The sequence below is a fragment of the Pundamilia nyererei genome, unplaced genomic scaffold (genome assembly GCF_000239375.1).
Source record: "Pundamilia nyererei isolate P.nyererei 1_Seehausen unplaced genomic scaffold, PunNye1.0 scaffold00080, whole genome shotgun sequence".
NCBI lineage: Eukaryota > Metazoa > Chordata > Actinopteri > Cichliformes > Cichlidae > Pundamilia > Pundamilia nyererei.
In genome coordinates, this window is record NW_005187481.1 from 1438012 (window position 1) to 1458975 (window position 20964).

Here is a 20964-nt window from a genome sequence, read left to right on the forward strand (position 1 = left end):
CCAAAAAAAGAACAAAACTGAAATTTATTGTTGAAATTGCACTTGTTTTTCTTATATTAAAATGTATAAGAGTTTAAATGTGTAGTTAAAATGATTTACTCTGACAGAAAAGGTAATTTCACTGGTTCAGCTCACTCAAGGGCCGTATGTGACCACGTAAAATTTCGAGTTTGACATTTCTGTGTTAGAGCATAACATGTCCAGCTTGTTAGCTTTACAGTATAAACTCACACATTTTGAAATTTTGTTTATATGCCTGATACACATGTTCAAAATCCTTCTTCAACAGGAATGATGGTTATTAACAGATTAACAGTCTGACAACTAATGAATGCCTTGCCACACTGATTTGCTTATTCACCATAGTGTGTTAAAAACATTGGTAAACTAGCACAGAACTGTGAGATATATTCACATATCTCAGAGGATAAGTCTTAGTGCCTTTTGTGATACACCGACCATGAGGCAGTAATGGTTATCCTAACAACATGTTAACACTGTCACTTTTTAACAAAACATATTCACTACAGAAAATGAACAAACTCTCAAAAATATATGAGAACAAAGAATACAACAGAATCAGAGAAGAGCTGCATAAGAGAAAGCATGTTAGAAAGAAAATGACAACTTCTGCAATTAGATCGTTTGCTGAAACTACAGTTTTCATTGCAATTACCCTCTTTTGTTTGGCCTACTTACTCTGCTTCAACTAAATATTTTTCCAATCAGTCTTGTCACTACCAATGTAGCTTCAAAATGAAACCTAACAAGCAATTTCTAATAACTTTATTTAATGGTTCACATTTCTCCTTAAGTCTACATAATCTAACACTTTTAGAAGAACTGAGGATACTCAGACACACATACACATGCAGGAATGAGCTGTAAGTGTTTTAGCTAAGTGAAACCTTTGAGACTTACTTAGCCCTTCACATCAAACCACAGCACATTGTGTACATTTTCATGTAAGAACATTTATCTGGTGATTTCAAGAAGGCAGTGTGTAGGAGGCACTCATAACATGAGCTGGAGCTGCCTGTGGACCTGGTCACACACAGCAGTAGGTGGCTAAAGAAGGAAAAGCAAAGGGCCACTTGAAGTCAACACTTATACTGAATTCACATACTATATGAAAGACATATATACTGTCAGTGTTGTGGAAAGGAAGTTATAGCCAACTCTCACCGCAATGCAGTATTCTTTCCACACTTTTGTCTCGTCTTAATTTTCAAAGTATATCACAGAAATATTATTCAACATGATTTTGAAGCTTTTGTTCTTTTACTACTGTTTGGCTACTGATGGCTGTTTTATTCTGTTTGTCATATACTTGTAAAATATGACTGGCTGTTTAGGCAGTGGCTGATTTGGGATAAATCCATGCAGAGGACAGCACAAATGATCTGTACAGCTCTGAGTATCACTTTATATGTTGGTAAGAAATGTGCATTGTCATCATTTGAGCTGTACTGTGTCAACAGCTTGTTTCGCAGGTGTTGCTGAGTCATGCTCTATAAAAAATGTCAGACGAGGGCGAACCTTTTTTTAAAGGGATTTAAACCCTGTCTATCCATCTACCTATATATCTATAGAACACACACATAGCATATACCGAATCATATTTCATAGGCATCTGGGAAATAAAGCTCATTTTGAGTCTCAGAAGTGCTCTCCCACATAAGATTCCCTGAGGACTAGACCACAGTTTGCAAAGCCGAGGTGTCCACCTCCACACCAGTCTGATGGTGAGACCGCTGCAAATTACTCATGACACTTCCTCTGATGACATTTTTAAAACCGCTTCCTCTGGTGAATGGCATCTCTGCCTCCTTCCAACCATCTATCCACCACCACCATCAACACTCCACCCCAACACACACAATAATTCCCCGGTCTACTCATGTCACAAGAGAGATTGCTGCCTCCTGCCTTCACCTGATTGACCCCCTTTGAGCAGGTGCTGGATCTGATCCAATCACAGTCAATCTTTTTTTAAACATTTCATTCTTTAAGCAGAACAGGGGCTCAAAATTCCATCATTCAATGACCCGATCAGTCGCCGATAACACAATCAAGCCAATCCCGGCTTATCCCCGGGGAAGCCATTTCAGGAGGGACAGCTGGGAGATGAGGCTACAGACCTACAGAAAGGTGTCAATCTCCCTTGATCCACAGCTCTTTTTCGTGAGCCGCCTATACTGCACAGCATCTAGTTGTTAAAGACCACTTGATATTGTGCTATTACTTAGTGCTCTGAATTCTATTTAATCCTCTGTTAAAGGTCTGCAGCAATCTGCAGTAAAGACATATGCATTAACACATGCACACGTTCACTCTCTTACACAAAGACATACACTCAAGAAACGCTCTCAGACCTGCAATAGATCTCAATTTTTTTACGGCCATTTAAAAGCTACTCTATTGAAAATGTTGCTGGGCCACTGGGCAAATAAAGGTCGAGGGGGATATGAAATAGTTTGTCTTACGGGCCCCTTCCCCCCGTGTGTCCCTGCAGTACCGCAGCCATATCCACAGTCATAGCCAATTCATTTATATTGCACTGCCCTTCTCATTGCTAGTCTCAGTCACTAACTACAAGTGACTGCAATGAGATTGAAGCTTCTGGCTAAATCTCCATTGCAAGGCACAAGCTCCATCATTGCTGCTCTGATCACTCCTTATAATCACTGGAACCAGACTATATCCTCGGCTGATTGGGGGAGTCACTGCAGAGAGGAAACAATCACAGAATGTCAGCAGATGATGGACACCGAGACGATGGAGTAGTGGTGGTCACTGTGAGCTACCATGTAAATGGCATGCAAATGTGCACCTGCACCAGCCGAGGAAGTGGAATGAAGAACTGTGGCCTTTTGATTAGGTTCCTTTCCCTCGCATGAAGTGTACTTTTCTGCAATGATCATCCAAGTCTGCCATTTCAGCCAATGAACATGTTGAACATGCGAACAAGCCCAAAGTGCAATTAATGCGCATGCTAACGGTTTCTATTTTAAGCTCAGTGGATGGGTTGTTGAAAGAGCCTAAGTGCCATCGTAGGTTAAATTTAATCTAAAATCAAACAGATAAGACAGGAGTGATGAGATCAATTATTATTTGTGATTTGCAATCTCTGAGCACTGATTGAAATGGGCTCTGCGAGAACGGCATGCCACAGTACTCTATATTCTATAATGACCATTGTCATCAGGGCTGCTTTTTTCTCTACGAATACCTGAAAACCTTGAATGTCTTTAAGGACCCTGGGCAGGTATGCAAAATTAATTCATACGGTCTTTACAGGCGGTCACAGAGTTATTTTTTTGCCATTTACAAAATCTAAGGGCACGCAAAATGTCAGCCGTGGTATTAGATTACCAGAGCCACAGAACAAATTTCATGCACTAACCAAGGAATCTTTTTCCAATGCCTGCATTTTAATTCTGCCTCTTATCTGCTTCCTTTCAGTGAAAGTATAAGAGAAGTATGCAGCTAGTTTCCTAGCCAAGGGTGAAACAGCACATAGCGGCTCTCGGCTGGGAGAAGGCGCTCTGACAGTGATCTTTCCATCAGTTCACTCATCCTTCCAGTGTCCTCCAACACAAGCCATCACTCTAGCAGTCACATCTCTCATCTGCTATTTGTTTCTTCTTCTTTTTTCCACTGTAAGACCACTGCTGTATTTTATAACTCAGTGATAAACTATGTGTCTACCTTTATTGCTCCTGAGCCCAGTGGCACTGAATTGGTTAAGCGCCTCCTTCTCTTGCTGCCACTGAGCTCCACCTCCAGGATCTGGCTCTAGACCAGTGGAGCAAGAGACCTAGGACCGCCTAAACATAAAGGGATGATTGTGGCAGCCCAGTGACATGGAAGCAAGTAGTTCTGATGAAACTGACCGTCAGCTTCAGGTCTGCAGGAACTGAGTCAGTGAGCTGTAGTTGTTTCAGCTCAGCCAAATAAAGGCACTATGAGACGCACTCAAAGCCGATTACAATAAACCAATGAGGAAGCATTAGCCAACACAGCTAACTAGGACTTTAACTGCAGGGAGAGCTTGTCTGAGGCCAGGGCAGGCCTCGGGTTGCACACCGCATGCAAATTTCTGAGGTGTCAACAAACGTACTCTCATCTTTAATCAAGTGCCTACGTCAGCGACATTTTGGTCACATCGGCGTACTAATAGAGTTTGGAAAATGATAATGACATACTTGCTTAAGTCCAAAACAAAATTTTGAAATATGAAAACTTTATTATTTCAGTTCTTTTGAATCTAGACAGCAACCCAACAGATATAGTTTAAAGGAAAACGTTACCAATTTATGCACGCACATTTCTTTTAGTTAAGTACTTAACTAAATATATGGTGTCTGAGCATGCCACACGATGGGCTTTGTGAAGCTACTGCCTATCAACTGCATGGTCACAACACATTTATTTATCTTGTCGATCTTGCTGGCAGAAAACAGGCAAACCTGATCTGCTGGCTTCTTTGAGGGCTCACATTAAAGCTAGTGTAGAGACCGAGATGTTGCTCATGCGGTCTAAATCGCAGTGGAGAATGTTAGCTTGACAGGTGGTGCAGTACAGTGATTAGGACTAGAGATGGACCGATCCGATATTACGTATCGGTATCGGTCCGATACTGACCTAAATTACTGGATCGGATATCGGAGAAAAATAAAAAATGTAATCCGATCCATTAAATATCACGAAAGCACCTCACAAAACTTGAAACACGCCGTAACTCACCTCAGAACGTTAGCACGTCGGAGCAGTATGCATCACATGATAGAGCGGCTGTGGCATGCGGGACCTGTCGGTGGTCTGGATAGCATGTGGAGCTTCGCTAGCAACCCGGCATTTCATCTCCGACAAAGTTATCCCGAGAGAAGTAAAGCAAGTGTGTAAGTCCATCTCTGAATGTTTGTAAAGCATTCCTGCGTTAAGCTTAACAAACGATATATGGAGCGACTGCCTCTTCTTGCTGCTACTTCAATCATGAAACTGCTTAATGATCAGCTGATCGGCTTTTCTGTCGTGAGTCGTGTCTCTAGTTTGCTTTTGGCCCACTTTGCACCAGAAAGAGGAAACCAGCGGCTGAACAACAGCAGCATGTTTAAGCTTGATCAGCTGTTGTTAGAATGTATTTAATATTACTTTCTACTCGAGGATCTTTTTCTATGTAGCTGACGGCTGGTAACTGTGCAGGGGCGGATCTAGCAAAGTTTAGCCAGGGGGGCCGATAGGGCATTAACAGGGAAAAGGGGGCACAAAGACATACTTTTCTTTCTTATTCTCATTTAAAATGTCTAGCTTTTAATAAATAATTATCTGACACCCAAAGTTTTAATTTGATGTAAAATGAATAGAAGTCAATTATTGTATATAGTGACTATTAAGTCTAATATATACCCTAGTAAGCTATAGTACTTTTTCCTTTGGGAAGGTACCATCTGTGCAGTCTGCAATTTTGTTGAAGAAAGATGTTGAATCTATTTAATATTTCTTGAAAAATAATTGATTTCTGTGCATTTTTTTTCACACTGCATCAAATTAAGGTTGATTACGTCGATTAAGCATCATGAGGTGGAGCGTGAGGGGTGGTTCCTTATTTTTTATTTATTTATTTTTGTTGTTGCTGGGAGTTGGAACCCTATTAGTTAGGTTGCTTAATATTTATGCTAAGTACTCTTTAAAATACCAGAATAGGGAGGATGGTGTAGGTTTAAGTTTATTAGATTGATCAGTATTGCTGAACTATGAAATTTTTTTTTTTTTGCATACAGGTATAACAGAATAGCTTTAGTGTAGTTGTTGTTTTAAACTTGAGTATGAACTTATACAAAATGCAGCAAGATATTTAAAAAACAGTTTTGTTCATTAAAAAACACTATATCGGATTCATATCGGTATTGGCAGATATTCAAATTTATGATATCGGTATCGGTATCGGACATAAAAAAGTGGTATCGTGCCATCTCTAATTAGGACTAAGGCTTTAATGAATTTCCAATCATCAAATTAACTTCTTGCAGTAATCTTAATAATGATAGATCCATCTACACAGCATTTGGTGGGAAATAGCTCAAATCTTGGTCGCTGTGACACCACTGTGCAGGGCAGAAACAAAAGCAGTCTGCAGAGGGTTGTTGTTGTTGTGCAAACTACAGACAAAAGCAAAGGCAGCTTTGACGAGTTAAATGAATTAAGAATGCTTACAAGTGACTGTGCATATTGCAAACCTAGCAATATGAGATTAAAAAAATGGGAAAAATGTCAACAAGAAAGGTCTAAATATGAGGGGAAATGACCCAAAGTGCTATATGTAAAGGCTAACAGTCTTTTCTTAAAGTCTGCACAGTAGCACATAGTGCACAAACAGCACAATGATTAATTTGACTTTATTGCAAGACAGAAATAGCAGCAGCAGCCTCCAGTTAAGAGTCCTTGAATATAAAGGGAGGCCAGGCAGTACTGATAAGATTGTCTCATCTGGCTTGCAGGGGTAAAGTGCATTGTGCAGCCTGGGAAAAAAGAAAAAAAATGGAAGGCAGGATGTGGCTACTATTAGGCAGGTAATGGGATCCATCTGAGATGCATTAGAATCAGTCAAACACAACCACACTTCAGTTCCATTCAAATGACTGTCACAATCACTTCAAATGCACACCTCCAGCATGTACTGTAGGTGACAAAAAAGTGTCTCTGGCTGTGGAGCAGCTCCTCTGAAGTTGTGCCAGGCTCAGGCACTTTCCTAATAGTGACGGCTGGGAGAGTGGCAGTGAGACTGATGTGCATGAGAGCTGTCAGCCTCTGCCCATAACAAATGCCACATCTCCACCGTGACAGAATGGAGACAGAAGGGAGGGACTGAGGTGGGAGGGAGAGGAGGTGTGGAGGTTACAGACACAACCTGTGACCCAATTGTGGCCACACCAGCTGTTTCTCCTTCACTGCCTCCCAACCACCGCCTTCTCTGCAGACCACATCCTGCTAATTGGCGACATAGCGCATATATATATATATATATATAGACAGAGGAGTTGCTAAATAATATCAGTGAAATGGCCTGTTCCCAGTGAGAAAGAACATTCGCTGGTGCCTTAAGCTGAAGTTCTCTGATGATTGATAAGTGTTTCAAAACAGACTTCCCAGAAATATAAATGACTAGCTGCCCTGCCACCATGCTGGCTAATGTCCCCCTTGACATGCACATAGGCTGACAGACAGAAAGACGGACTGATGGCTGACTGACAGACTGACACACATACTGCCACCAAGATTCTATGAAGGGGAAACTGAATTAATTGGTTTTTCCTTCTGTGGATAAGTCTTTAGAGTGGTGTGTATGTGGCGATAATGGTAGGTTGCACTGACAGGCAGGTTATTTAATAAATCCTGGGATGTGTAAGGCTGAAAGAAAGGACACACACAAAACAGAGAGAACCACTTTCTTTTTTTTGCTCTGTATCTTGTCTGCCATAGCCCCAAGTATCAACCTCTGATGTTCTTTTTTTTTTGTGCCGAAGGCACTCAAACGCGCTCGTACGCACACATATGTACGTGCACACGTATACGCACACGCAGCCCTAATCACGCACCCACATAAATACACTTAATCGCTGACACACTCACGCATGGCAAGAGCAGTACTGCTAACACATCCAAGCATGCACAAGTAGGCTATAAAAGCACACACAGAAACATGCACAAGATCTCGCTCAATCAGTCTGATTTGTTTGTTTCCTCCTAAGCATTTGAGGATTCCTCAAGGAGGGAAAAAACTTTGTATAATCAAGTCAATTATGTCATTCAATCAAGTCGAAAATCATTTCGAGCCCTTTCTCACATCCATTGATTGCAAAGTCGTGCTGAATATTTGCTTGCTGCGTTCTATTGTGCAAATAAGCCATCTTTATTTGGAATGGCAGGCCAGGCCACGGTGAGGTCTTCGATGCCACTTCCAACTGAAAAAAAGGGAGCAAAACAAAGTCCTTCACCTTGCTCACTGTCAGTCAAGAAACTAACAGTGGGCTTCATAGGGGAGAGCTGGTTGCATATTGTCTCTGAACAAGAAAAAAAATGCAGTTTCTATTAATTTCTAAGGCCTCTTTTGTCTCCGTCAGTACCGCGGTACATTATGTGCCCATGAAAAATCCATCCTCACTAAAATTGTTTAAACTCAAGGTCAAGTGCTGATGTTACAGGGACTGTATCAGCTGAAGGTGACCTTGACTGATGTGGATTATGACATGAGGGAAATGGATCTCTGCTCAGTGTGGGGAAATTATCTGTGAAATGCTGCCACTGTATCAAAGACTGTTTGTGTGTGTGTGTGTGTGTGTGTGTGTGTGTGTGTGTGTGTGTGTGTGTGTGTGTGTGTGTGTGTGTGTGTGTGAGTGTGCGCGCATCTTTTAGAGTCAGCATGTGAGAGCGCTATATATACGTCCTTGTATAGATGGGTGTGCATATATGCCTCACTCATGGGTGGGGGGATTTGCGTGTGAGAACAGCACGAAGCAGCAGCATAAAGAAACAGACAGCTAAATACAAGGCTGTGCCAATGCCGTCACAATAGCCCGTTGAAACTTTATTTCCAATCCTGAGTTGTATTTGATTCTTATGTTATGCTATCACAGATAAAAAGAAAACATTATTTGTTTTTGTTCGGAGGTTTTTTTCCCTCTTTGTAGGGTGGTTTGGTCATGGCAGCTGGTTGTCACTGCTTGTTTGCTCTGTAAGTAAAATACATGTTGCTGACCAGCCATGGTGCACTGCGTGAAGCTACTATATCTTCAGATGTTTGCCTGTCGAAACACATATTCATTTGTTCAACTGTAAAGATAAAGGGAAAAACCTGCCCTGCTGATTCCTCTTAAGGCTCAACGTTTGAGATAGCTATAAAGACTGAGATGCTGGTCAAGAGGTCAAAGTTACACCGGAGTTAATCCAACATTTAATGGGAATTGAGAAGCGTTAAAGTGCGGGCTATTGTGACAACACCACGCGCGATGATAAGAAAAAACAAGTCTTACCTTCCCAAACTGTTCAAAATACTGCTTCACGTCTTCCACTACTGTATTGGCTGACAAGCCACCCACAAATATTTTCTTTGTTCTTGTGACCATCTGGAAGGAAAAAGGGCGACAGGAGATGATTAGTGACAAAGCTTCAAATGCTTTGTGCAACACCTTTAATGAGACTTCATACACAGTAAGTGAGCAGCACCTGGGTTGGAGGATGTAACAGAGCAAAGACAGTGTGATGCTAAACAGGAATACATGCATTCACACAACGATTAAAAAAAGTAGCACCAGTAAGATCACAAACACTTGAGCTTTTAGAAGGAAAAACAAAAATATTTTAGTCATGCGCCTTTTCTGCACAATTGCTTTTCGGACGGACGCGCAAATCAAATCAGATTGTGAGAGAATTTAAAATTTCATCCATTTCATCCTTAAAAGTTTGTTTATCTTACCAAAAATAAATAAATAAATAATTTATGGACTTTCCAAAAAAAACAAAAAAAAAAAAAACAATTAATGAGAGCTAGGAGATGGAATCAGAGTGCATTAAAGCCTCATTTAGCTTCAAACAGCGAGAATATTAAGGATTATTACCCACAGTATCAAAAAGGGCACAAACATCTGCTGCCGACTACATGCTAAATTTAGGAAGACAATTTAAGAGGGAAACACGGCAACAATTCAACATCAGCATGAGTGTAAAATCTTCTTTTTTTTTTCACGCACACAAGGCTGCACCAATTAAAAATTAGCTGGTAAACTAAATGAAGTGATATTTATGTAGCAATATTTCTCAACACACCAAGTGTTTTCATAAACTCACAACCCCTTAACATCTAACAAATTAAACCGTATTAAAGGGTCTGTGTTATTTGTATTTTTTCTTTTAAGTGCAGGATATGATGTTATTATGATTAATGCTTTGGCCTCATCTGACTCTGCAATGAGAGGCTGCCTCTAACACTGTAGGGAGAAGGACTTTCACCTCAGACTGTTTCAGTGGTGATCACATTGCAGCTTATTATCTGATCCAGTCCTCGCTAGTAGCTCTACCTTTTAATGGTACAAAGAGAATGCTAAACGTATTTTTATTATGATCATGAAAATTCGCAATTATGCTGGTTATGGCATTAGTGAGGTCAATTAATCATCAACTTTGGAAACATCACTTGTTAATCCATCTATTGCCAAATGCGGTAGCACAGTGTTGATCGAGCTCTATGGCCCACTGCTGAGAGTAATACAATATTTATCAATGCACGGTATTATCACCCATGTCTGTGGTGACTTTCCCGGAAGAAAAAAAGGGAAAAAAAAGAAGCTGTATTTAGTTGCTGCTAATGCGATCAGAACATTTCCTTCTGCTGCAGCTTCACATTAAAAGCATCTACAGTAAGTGGCGAAACACAAATGGCCTTTTTTATGAAGTAGTCACCGCAAATGTAGTGTCTATCAGTGAGTGTTGCACTAAAGGCTATCATTCATCAAATATGCATCGACAAAACAAGACAGTCGTCATTTTCAGCATCTTCCCGCAGTTTGAAATACGGCAGGCGCTAATGGAACAAAGAAGGAGCAGCCACAGTGAGCTGCAGGCACCAGGCTGCACATCCTCAACTACTGACAGAGATAAGCCACGTTCCCTTTCGCTGTGCCCTACTATGTCCACAGTTATGCTACGTAAGACATAGTTTATGGGAAAAAATACATGTGTTGCTTGACTTGAAATTACAAGGGTTTTGTATGATGCCTCCTACTTTCTGAAACCAGTATAATTAAACCATGTTGGTCAGGAGTCACATCTAATTATACTCACTGGCCACTTTATTAGGTATAACCGCTAATTGCTCATTAATGCAACTATTTCATCAGCTAATCACATGGCAGCAGCTCAGTGAATTTAGCCATGTAGACAAGATCATTATGACCTGTTTACTTCAAACTGAGCATCAGAATGGGCAAGAAAGGTGATTTAAATGTCTTTGAATGTGGCATGGTTGTTGGTGCCAGATGGGAAACAACCAGACTTTATAGAGAATGGGTAAAAAAAAAAAAACAGAGACTAGCAAGTGATCAGTAGTTCAGAAAAGAATTGCCAGACTGCTTCAAGCTAATAGGAAGGCAACAGTAACTCAAGTAACCCCTAGTTACAACCGAGGTATGCAGAAGAGCATCTCTGATCACGCAGCCTGTGAAATGGGCTACAGCAACAGAAGACCACACTGGGTGCCACTCCTGTCAGCTAATAAAAGGAAACGGAGGCTACAGTTCACACGGTTCCCCAACAGTGCACAGCAGAAAACTGGAAGAAATGTTGTCTGATCTGATGAGTCTCGATTTCTGCTGTGATGCTAAGACGGCAGGATCACAATTTGGCTAACAACTAAACAAGATGAAAACATCCCAACTTGTATCAAAGGGTCAGGCTACTGGTGGTATAAAGGTGTGGGGGATATTTACTTGGCACATTTTGGGCCCCTTAGTGTAAACTGATCATGGTTTAAACCCCAAAACCTGCTGCTTATCATGTCCATTCTTGTAAGACTTGGCTTAATTTGCTCATATTCAGCTGATTTTCATCTCGAACTGGTTACCTGAACCTGACAGTGAGTTCACTGTACTCAAATGGCTTTCACAGTCACCCGATCTCAATCTAATAGAGCACCTTCAGGATATAATAGAACAGGAGATTTGCGTCATAGATGTGGAGCTGACAAATCTGTATTGCGTGACGCTATCATATACACAAACTAACCACGCCTTTACAATGTGTACTCCACACACAGTTTGGGCTTCTGGTGAGGGGCAAAAGTCCCCAACAGAACACAAGACAAAAATAGAGAGTCATTCGGAAATAGAATTTGCCAATAATACAATTGTAAATCAATTATCTTGTTAGGAATCCAAAGTCTGAGCTAAAAATATTTATAAACTGCCCTACATTACCTATGTGAAGAGGAAGAATGACGAGCTAGTGGAATGAAAGTCTGACCTAATTTTGGAACAAATAGGGACACATTGAGAAGAAAAGTTGAGCCCTTGACCCCAGAGTGAAAGGATCCAGTGGCTCTGGTTTGGAGGAAAGGATCACTGCAATTAAATACAAACTATCCATCCATCCTCTTTTCTGTCCCAAGGCAATAAAGAGTTTTTCTGTTTTGACATGTATGATGATGTTGGAAATCCTGCCGTGAAATTGCAGTACCTTCTTCTGCTTCTTCACCCAAACAACAGTCAGTGTTTTTCCTTATTCTTGAACATAGGGCATAGATTTTTGAACAGGTGCTGTCAACCACCACGATCAAAACCCAAAATGAAGGAATATGTTTTGGAAAAACTGTGCTCAAGCCCTCCGGTAGAGCTCCAGAGATTGGAGAATCAATACCAAAGCACACTGAAGCTGTTCTCTTTGTATATGCTGGCCCAACACCTTACTAAGACATGGTAGGCTTTTACTTTAACTTATGATGCATCTTATAAGGTCAGCTTGTTTTTCTTGTACCAGTTTGGCCTGTGCAAACAGAGAAAGAACAAGATTACTGTACTTTGAAGAAGACCACATTAACCCAAACAAAATATTTACTGTCTCTGTAAAGTACTAAACCCATTCTACAGATTGAAAACGCGCTGATACGATGTGGTATATAATGATTTTTGATGCACCGCTCTGTAATCTAACTGGCAAAACAAACAAATAAAAAAAAAAAAAAAAGAGGCAGAAAACGCAGTGGAGAAAGTCACGGCTCTGATCTCTCTCGGCTCGCCTAAATCAAACAAAAATAAATGATGGGGGCTGGATAAACATACTCTGGAGATGCCCGGCAAACAATCAAGAAAGCTGAAAGAGTCTACCTTGATCAAAATGCTGACCGAAACACTTTCCATCTATGAAAGAGGCTTAACACTGAGAAAAAAAGAAGCGACATTCAACTAGAGCTGAAGAACCATCTGTCAAGTGCTTTCCAGGTGCACACAGTCTCACAGGCACATAGCCTGCACATATGCACACAGCCTCCCACACATGGGTCCTCTCCTACAGTTAGTTTCTTTTTCATGAATTTTGCGCAAGTGATTTTTTAAAAAAATATTGTTTTATCATACAACTCAATTAATCCAACTACAAAACAAAAAAAGGGAAAAGAAATGAAATCATTTCCCAGTTTTAACTCTAGTTTAAAGGTGAAGAAGGGAAAAGAGCTCAGCGCACAGCATCTTCTTTAGGCCTGGGGATGCCGCCAAGATGAACAAATAACCAGAAAAAAAGTAACCACGAGAGGCCGGGGCTGACACTGCACGCTCAACCAGTAAAAATGTAATCAGCGATGTTTTATTACACTGACAAGCAACGAGTCTCACTCAGCGCTTCATCAACTTCATGAGAATGTGCAATGGGCCACAGGTTTAAATATGCAAACACAGCTTGTGTAGTAATTAGTGATGGCACACAGGTGTCTAAATACTCTTGACCATCAATATTGCTGCAGATATCAGCCTGAACAATTCATAGAAAAACAAACAAATCAGTAAATCCAGTGTTTGACATGCTATAAAGCGAAATCTGAGTTCATCTGTGTGAGTTAAATCATCGTAAGTCAAGCTTTCCAAGATGGTATCTCTGTTAGTCCTTAGGTTAAATTGCTATTAGAAGGTTCGCGTGGTAAAGAGGTAGTACCAGCCAAATTATGCATACTAACATGCAGTGTCACCTAATGTCAACGTGGCAATGATAATCTCAAAGCACACCTGAGGATGAGAGAGTACAGCTTAGACTGAAGAAAGCCGAGTCAAGTCTAGCATTACAAAGCCGAGCCTGACAAGCTGAGTCTGAGATGTCACCAGATCAGAGTAAAGGTAAAGATGCCACTCTTTTCTGGTGGGTTTTCCCTCGTGGTGATGAGAATATAAGAGTTGTTTTCTTTCCCTGCTTTCATTTAATACTTCTATTTGCTGCTCTGTAAAAACCTTTACAGGCTCTCAGTGAAGCTTGATGATGTTTCTTATTCACTGATTTGCAGCCCTTGACTACTGGCGGACATGCAAAGTATCAACTGACTAAATTAGGGTTATTCACTGGCCAAAACCCAGCAGCTGCATCATCTTCTGAACCCCTCCTCCTCCCAACATCATGCCTCGGGCCTCAGGGGTTATCAGCCTTGGACGCTGCCGCAGGCAACCCCCAGCCAGACAGCTGCTGATAAACTGGCTGTGCAAGCATTTATCAACATCACTCACTTTTATCATTGCCAATCTAGGTATAAAAAAAATAAAAACTAAAAATAAACAAGCCAATGTTCATGTCTGCTTGCCTCTCCACATCAGCTGTTTGTCCTGCTTTCCTTCTGGGCCACCCATTCCCCTGCTCATATTTCAGCCTCACTCCATCAGGCAGGAACTGGTCAAGTTTTCAGCCCTGTCTTCATACTCTGACATGTGTGCCCAATAGCTGATAGGATTGCTTGAGCCCTGGCACAACACAATTACTTTCTTTATTTCTCTCTCCATGGTGACAACAGGCATTAAGCCTCATAGCGCCAGAGCGGCAAAGTGAGTGAACTTATTGGAATCAACTGCGTTAGCTTATTTGTCTTTAAACATACACAGATCATAATGTAAGATGAAATTATATTGACTTCTTTTCCTTATCACACCAACTATCATATTAATTATACATTTGAAATGTAGGAAAGATATAAGTGACATAAGTGAACACAGCAAGGACGGAGCTGTACATCATAGTACTTTTAATGTTTGCAACCATTTTCAACGATATGCAAAGGGTTACAAGTGATCTCAATGTGTTTAGATAAAAGGTCTATAAATGGAGACGACTGTGTACTGTGGCTACTCTCCCGAGATGTGCGCCTCCAGCTAAAATCCCTCCAAAAGCACACCACAGAATCCCAGTGTAACATCCCTTAGCGCGTGAAGGGCACCTAGAAGCTCCATAATGCTACTGAAATGAAGAGCATGCAGCACTACGTGAAAAGGCCACTACACACCAATATGAAGACCGCATCTAAACAGTGAACTTCCACAACAATACAATACAGAGCTACTGGGCTGTCTCTTTGCATACACCTTGCTTGCCATCATTTTAGGGGGAAATTAATTAGATTGATGAATGTATCTTACATTTAGGTTATCATATCAGGTTTGCTGAAAGAAGGACGAAAACTATCCTTCATCACGTTTGCACTAATAAGTGCACCCATGAGCTGCAATCGCAAATAAAACCGTGTTCGATGTCGTCAGACATATCATTACTGTACATTTCCTTAAAATATTGTCATATAATTGAGGCTATATCTGCTTTCCCTACTAGCCTCATATATTTTGTATGTGCATATGTGTAATTTTGATGAATGAATCAGTTACCAGCATGTGTTATCTGACAATAGAGCTTGATAGATCCGCTACACGCCAATGTATTAGTATCAGCATTCATAACAGCCAATAAATGAAAAATAACGAAGAGATAGGAGAAACACCCTTCAACAATTTTCCACATCATTTGTCCACCAGAGGGCACTCTACAGCTTCCTTGTTGGCAAAAAGTGCTTGGAACCTAAACAGCAAACAGATGATTTGAGCAGTCGGACCATAATCCACGACTCATTGTGACAAGACCAGAGTTTATTTTTAAACTGCATTGTCATATTATCTGAATAAGGACTCAATAATAACTGAATATAATAAATGTTGGAGAAATGTGTTTGTGTTTTGTGTCGATATATCCGATATGCCAGATTTTTAAATACTGAAATATCATTATTTTATTGGTCTTAAAAAGATACTATATCTGATCGAATATAATTTACTGGTATTTATTAGTAAAAATAAATAATTGCAATGAAACCAAGATGAATAAATTGAAAAATTTAAGTGTGAGTAAGTCACCAATTTAATTTGTACTTCTTGTTTCATTCCACAGTCCTTCTACAGTCTGCATTGTCTACTGACATTTAGAAGTTTCTGCTGGATTCTATCTAAATCTACCTCCTCACTCCTCAGAAATACAGACAGATGAAGTGAAAATGCCATTAACTGAGTTGATGACAACACATTATGTTACCTTAAGTGCAACAAAGCCTTCACACCAAGTATTACACTGAACATTTTGAGGGTTAGAGCAAGAGAAGAGGGAATTGTTATCGCCTGAGCTTTTGGGACATTGCCGTGTTTTGCAGTTAAGACAAGAATTAACGTAAACATACCAAAAAAAAAAAAAAAAAAAAAAAAGAGTGTTGACATTGTTGATGTGAAATTGCCTAACTGATGAGTCTTTGCTTCTTCCATGCTTTTATAGCTGTTCCACTAGCAACTGGAGCACCAACGCTGACATGTGGCATAGTAAACAAGGAACAACACAGAATTGGGATTGTTGCAATCACAGTTCACAGTTGGGGTTTAACAGCACGTCTATTCATCTTGCACTGTTCAGTACAAGATGTCTGGTTTGCTAAAATATGTCCTCGGGTCAGCCTACCCTGCAATCCCGAAGTGTCAGAAGCCTAAGCAACATGCAGCATTTGAGCTCTTTAATTAGCCCAATTCTAATTTTAAAAGTAAAAGATCTCTTCTTTTGTTTGTTTGTTTTCTTCTTCTGTACTGACACATAGTAAACCATAACTCCAAAGTCAACGCTCGCAACGAACAGTAAATTTTGTATCTCATCACGCTGATTGTGCTGTTGAGAAGTTTTCCTGCCATACTTGAGATACAAGGAGCAAACGTTGTTAACGATTGTCTTGTTTTAGGATTTATCTTTTTAAAACACAAAATGCATTTCTCGTTTCATAACAATTTACATAACTGCTGTTATTTTTCTAAAATATGTAGCAGGAGCGTTAACATCGAGTCGATTGGATGAAATGACTTTGAAATTGCATCTAATTTGACACAGATCGTTTTACATGTTAACGAAGGAATTTTCTTAACTAAATCACAAACTATGCAACAGTCACGAAGAAACTGAAAATTCCCTGCGCTGCATTTAAAGCCATTTAAGTTCTGATCATTCCGGTCTGCCTGCAGTATTTTAAAAAGTCTTTTTCAACAACATTCAGTTCAAGCTGACACTTTTAAAAAATGGACCACACTTCAACCCAGTTTTCCTTTAACCCAATTTTTCAAACATTCAGTTATTTTCGCACATCCCTAAGAGACAGCAAGGAGAGTTATCAGCATGAATCAGAAAGTTCGTGTGTGCCTCTGCTTCGATGTGTTTCTAATTTCTTGAGTGTGCGAGGCTGTGCATGCGAAGGGCTACAACAATTACTGCCCTAGTGCATTTATCATTGTAATAGAAGGCGTGCCACAGATGAGAGGGAGACCAAAGGGGAAAAAAAGTAAAAAGCTTCTGGTGCACTCTTATCAACACCTGTTAGCAGTTTTAAACAAAGACAGACGGAACCAAATGACTAACCATATACCTCTAAGAACAGCATGACCTTTTCTGTGAGGTCATCAAGAAAAAAAAATGGCAGAAGCTATCTCACTGTGCCTGTCACTTTAGTAATGAGGACTAGCCCTGGACTATTTTAATATTTTTATAAGTTAGAAAGAGACTGGTTTTCATTTTGTAACTGTTGGGGGGGGGCACATAATGGAATCTTGATTTTAATAAAAAGCACAACTCAAATTGACAATATCAATCTTTTTTCAGAACTTTGCATTTAGATTGGCCCTCCAGTTAATCATATTTTTTTGGATATCAAACGGAGCATTTAAAATAGCAATCCTTCAACTGTAAATCACTGGAACACAACGTTTCATTGTCCAGGGTACTTCAATACATAAAAAAAAGACTGTCATTGTCAATCCACTTTTTTTTTTTTTTAAAGCCGTTTTATTCACATGTAGTTTTCCAAAAGCACTTAAAACTGTTTTGTGTACTGCACTCTATGTATTTTTACTGTTATAACTTTAGTCTGAAGCCCAAAAAGCCTGAATTGATGCCAGTGTAGATGGAACATAACACAAACTTATGCTAAAGGCCAAGTGTATTACAAAAACCAATAGAATAATATTGGAATTGCATAATACAATATCAAATTCCATTCATCAGTTTGACAAAAGGGAGATTTATTTAGAATTAATATCTCTCCATCACAAGAGAAAAACTGGACAAACCTCCATGTCAACAAGAGAAGCCAAGCCAAGCCAATATACTAATGCATGATGCATCAACCACAGCCAAAAGCACCAAAACCAACTGGGTGTCTGAAAGAGGAATCCCCCAGCAAGTAAAACCCAAGAAGGTGTATTTGAAATAGCACTGGGACACCAGGCACACGTGTTGCTGCCACACTCAATTATTCTGCAAGGAGACCAACCCAACAAAAAGGGACGTGGAAGTGGGCTGCAGAGGGTCTGGCAATCCTCAGTCCTCAATTGGACCCGCAGTGAATGCAACAGTACTTGACATTAAATTGAATGTTTATGTTTAATAAATTCTGAATTTGTGCAAACTTCTCTTAATCACTTTTGTATGATACTCAATTAAAGGTTTTAGGAAAGCTAACTAGAAGTGATACATGCCATTCATAATCACCATTTTCCACTTGGAAACAAATATATTTTTTAATGTTTAAATTAAGAAATGAATTTACTTTTCTTTGCTGGAGGATAGGACTTGGCCACAGAGACGCACAAACACAAACACACAGTATAGGCAATAAAAACAAAGACAGTTTCCTCTCCTTAAACATGTTCTCTGACTCAAAAAAAAAAAAGACAGAAAAAGCAACTTGGAACATATCTTTTAAGCCATACCGCACAAAGTCACTCAAGACCAGACTGTTTCACTGTGAAGACATATAATGACATTCTTTGTATCCACAGTAAGTGTAAACAATGTATCTCATTGCAAATCCTTTATAACATTTGGCTCCTGGTTTAAGTGTGCACTATAAAAGCAGGGGCTGCTACTGCTGCTGCGAGTGTCAAGGAAACCTGAATAGATAAGCCTGTAGCTAATATTGTAGTATCCAACATTGTTGTTATTTGTGGAAAATTTAAGACTGCTACCTGTGGCAGCAAACACAATTCAAAGAGCCTTTGTGCTGCACCTACAAAAAAGCTATTAGTGTTTTGAACACGCACGCAAAACAAAGAATGCAATGGCAACGAGTGAACGTTATTAACTCTCCAAGTAGGATATGAGAGAAGATTAATATAGTGTGAAACAATATAAAAGTAGAGGAGAAGAAGGCAGAAAAAAGTGCAACGTATTTATGCAAATCTTGACAATCCAGCTCTGATGTTTTAAGCATGTTGTCTTAAATTCTATTCAGAGAGGCGTGGCAATGACAGATGGCGACAAAGACAGGTAATATATTTACTGGAAAAATTGTAAGCTGATAACATTTATGGTGAGAAGAAGGGAGGAAAATAGTGTTTATTCGCACATTATTGATGGATGTCCTTGCCTTTTTTTCTAGCATGAAAATCGCCCCGTCTTTCAGCGCTTTAAAGCGCGGAAAAGGTTATTTAAAACTCTGCCATACTTTGAGTGCTGTTTTCATACTTTTTAATTCATAAAACACTCTAAAAACATATATCTAATGGATTAATTACCACATAAACCTATGTCAGTATTTGTGGGAATATTTACTGACTCGGTCACAGTTTAGAATGAGTGCAAAATTTGGCTTCCCTGCAGTTTATTTATTTACCAGGGTTTTTTAACTATGAGCACAGCTGCACTTTGCATTAAGTGCCATGAAGTCTAGTGTCTGATTGTTGTGATGCGTGTGGTGCATGTCTGGACAATTTTAGAGATTAGTATCTTTCTGCTGCACTTTGAATACTGATTGTAGAGATGGTGCGTTTGGGACTGCAAGCAACAGTCAAATGTCCTAATCTCAACAAAAACATCAGTGATTGAATAAGTTGGGAAAAATCTGTGTGGAAGATGTAGGGTCTAACTTGGAACTTAAACGGGACTGAAGCTGCTATGAGCTATTAACCCCCCCCACATCTATGTTAAAGAAGAGGACACAGAAAGGTAAAAATAAATAAACGAGAGCTCCAGTGAAATAACTTCATAATAAATTTTTTAATGTGCATGTCTTTGTGTGTCTCTGTTGCTCATTGTTCCAATCCTAACTGTCCACTATGCGTGCAATAAAAACACCGCTGCAGATTTTACACTTGCTTTTCCCAGACGTAAAATTTCAGACTCAATTTCCTCTGCCACCATGGTCAGTCTGCAGTGATGAATCAGGGGCAGCACCTATTTGCATAAATTTCCATTCTGTCCTCCCATATGTTGGTCCTCTGAGTAGAACTCCTTAAAACAGTTTTACAAGAAACTTAACATGCTGGCATCTTTTGTTGTTGTTGTTTTTCTTTTTAATTCAAAAAACTTGTTGTAGTATACTTATTTTGTCATGTTATCAAATCCACACCCTCTTTTGAAAGAGACTCCCTCATTGCTGCTAAAACACCCAATTCAAACAGTCTCTCTCAGTACACATAGTAAAGCCCTGACAATAATTCATTTATTGCTATATAATCCTTGGAAAGCAATCACTCTTTGCTTTATATGTGCATTTAACATATTTCTTTTTGTATTAATCTTATTTTATAATCTGTATAATCTTATTTCTAAATGTTATAACGTTGCTGATTGATATTTCTGGTAATTCTACACTTTTTTGTGTAAAAAAAAAAAAAAAGTGTGAAATAAAAGTCACCGATTTAAAATCTCGACAGCCTTCAAGATATACACAAAACAAATTTCCCTAACATATCATTATCCATCATTATGCTACTTATCATTATTTTTTACTTTTGTTTAGCTAGTTATTCTGTGTCCATTCCGAAAACAACTTACGCAGTGTCAACGCGTAATTGACAACCGTCTCTTTACTTCCTACATTTTCCTTTAGTGGCCGTTACAAATTGTGAAAGATCAGCATTTATCTAATATTGG

The 20964-nt window shown here is 39.5% G+C and overlaps 1 protein-coding gene across 12 annotated transcripts in view; it reads right to left on the minus strand.

Moving 5' to 3' along the window:
* msi2b (musashi RNA-binding protein 2b) overlaps window positions 1-20964 on the minus strand; it is a 272159-nt gene that overhangs the window by 180220 nt on the left and 70975 nt on the right. For all 12 annotated transcript variants that reach the window (XM_005737865.1, XM_005737859.1, XM_013912045.1 and 9 more), the window contains one exon: window positions 9036-9128. In XM_005737865.1, coding sequence (XP_005737922.1) covers window positions 9036-9128 — 93 coding nt within the window. The remainder of the gene's footprint in view (window positions 1-9035; window positions 9129-20964) is intronic.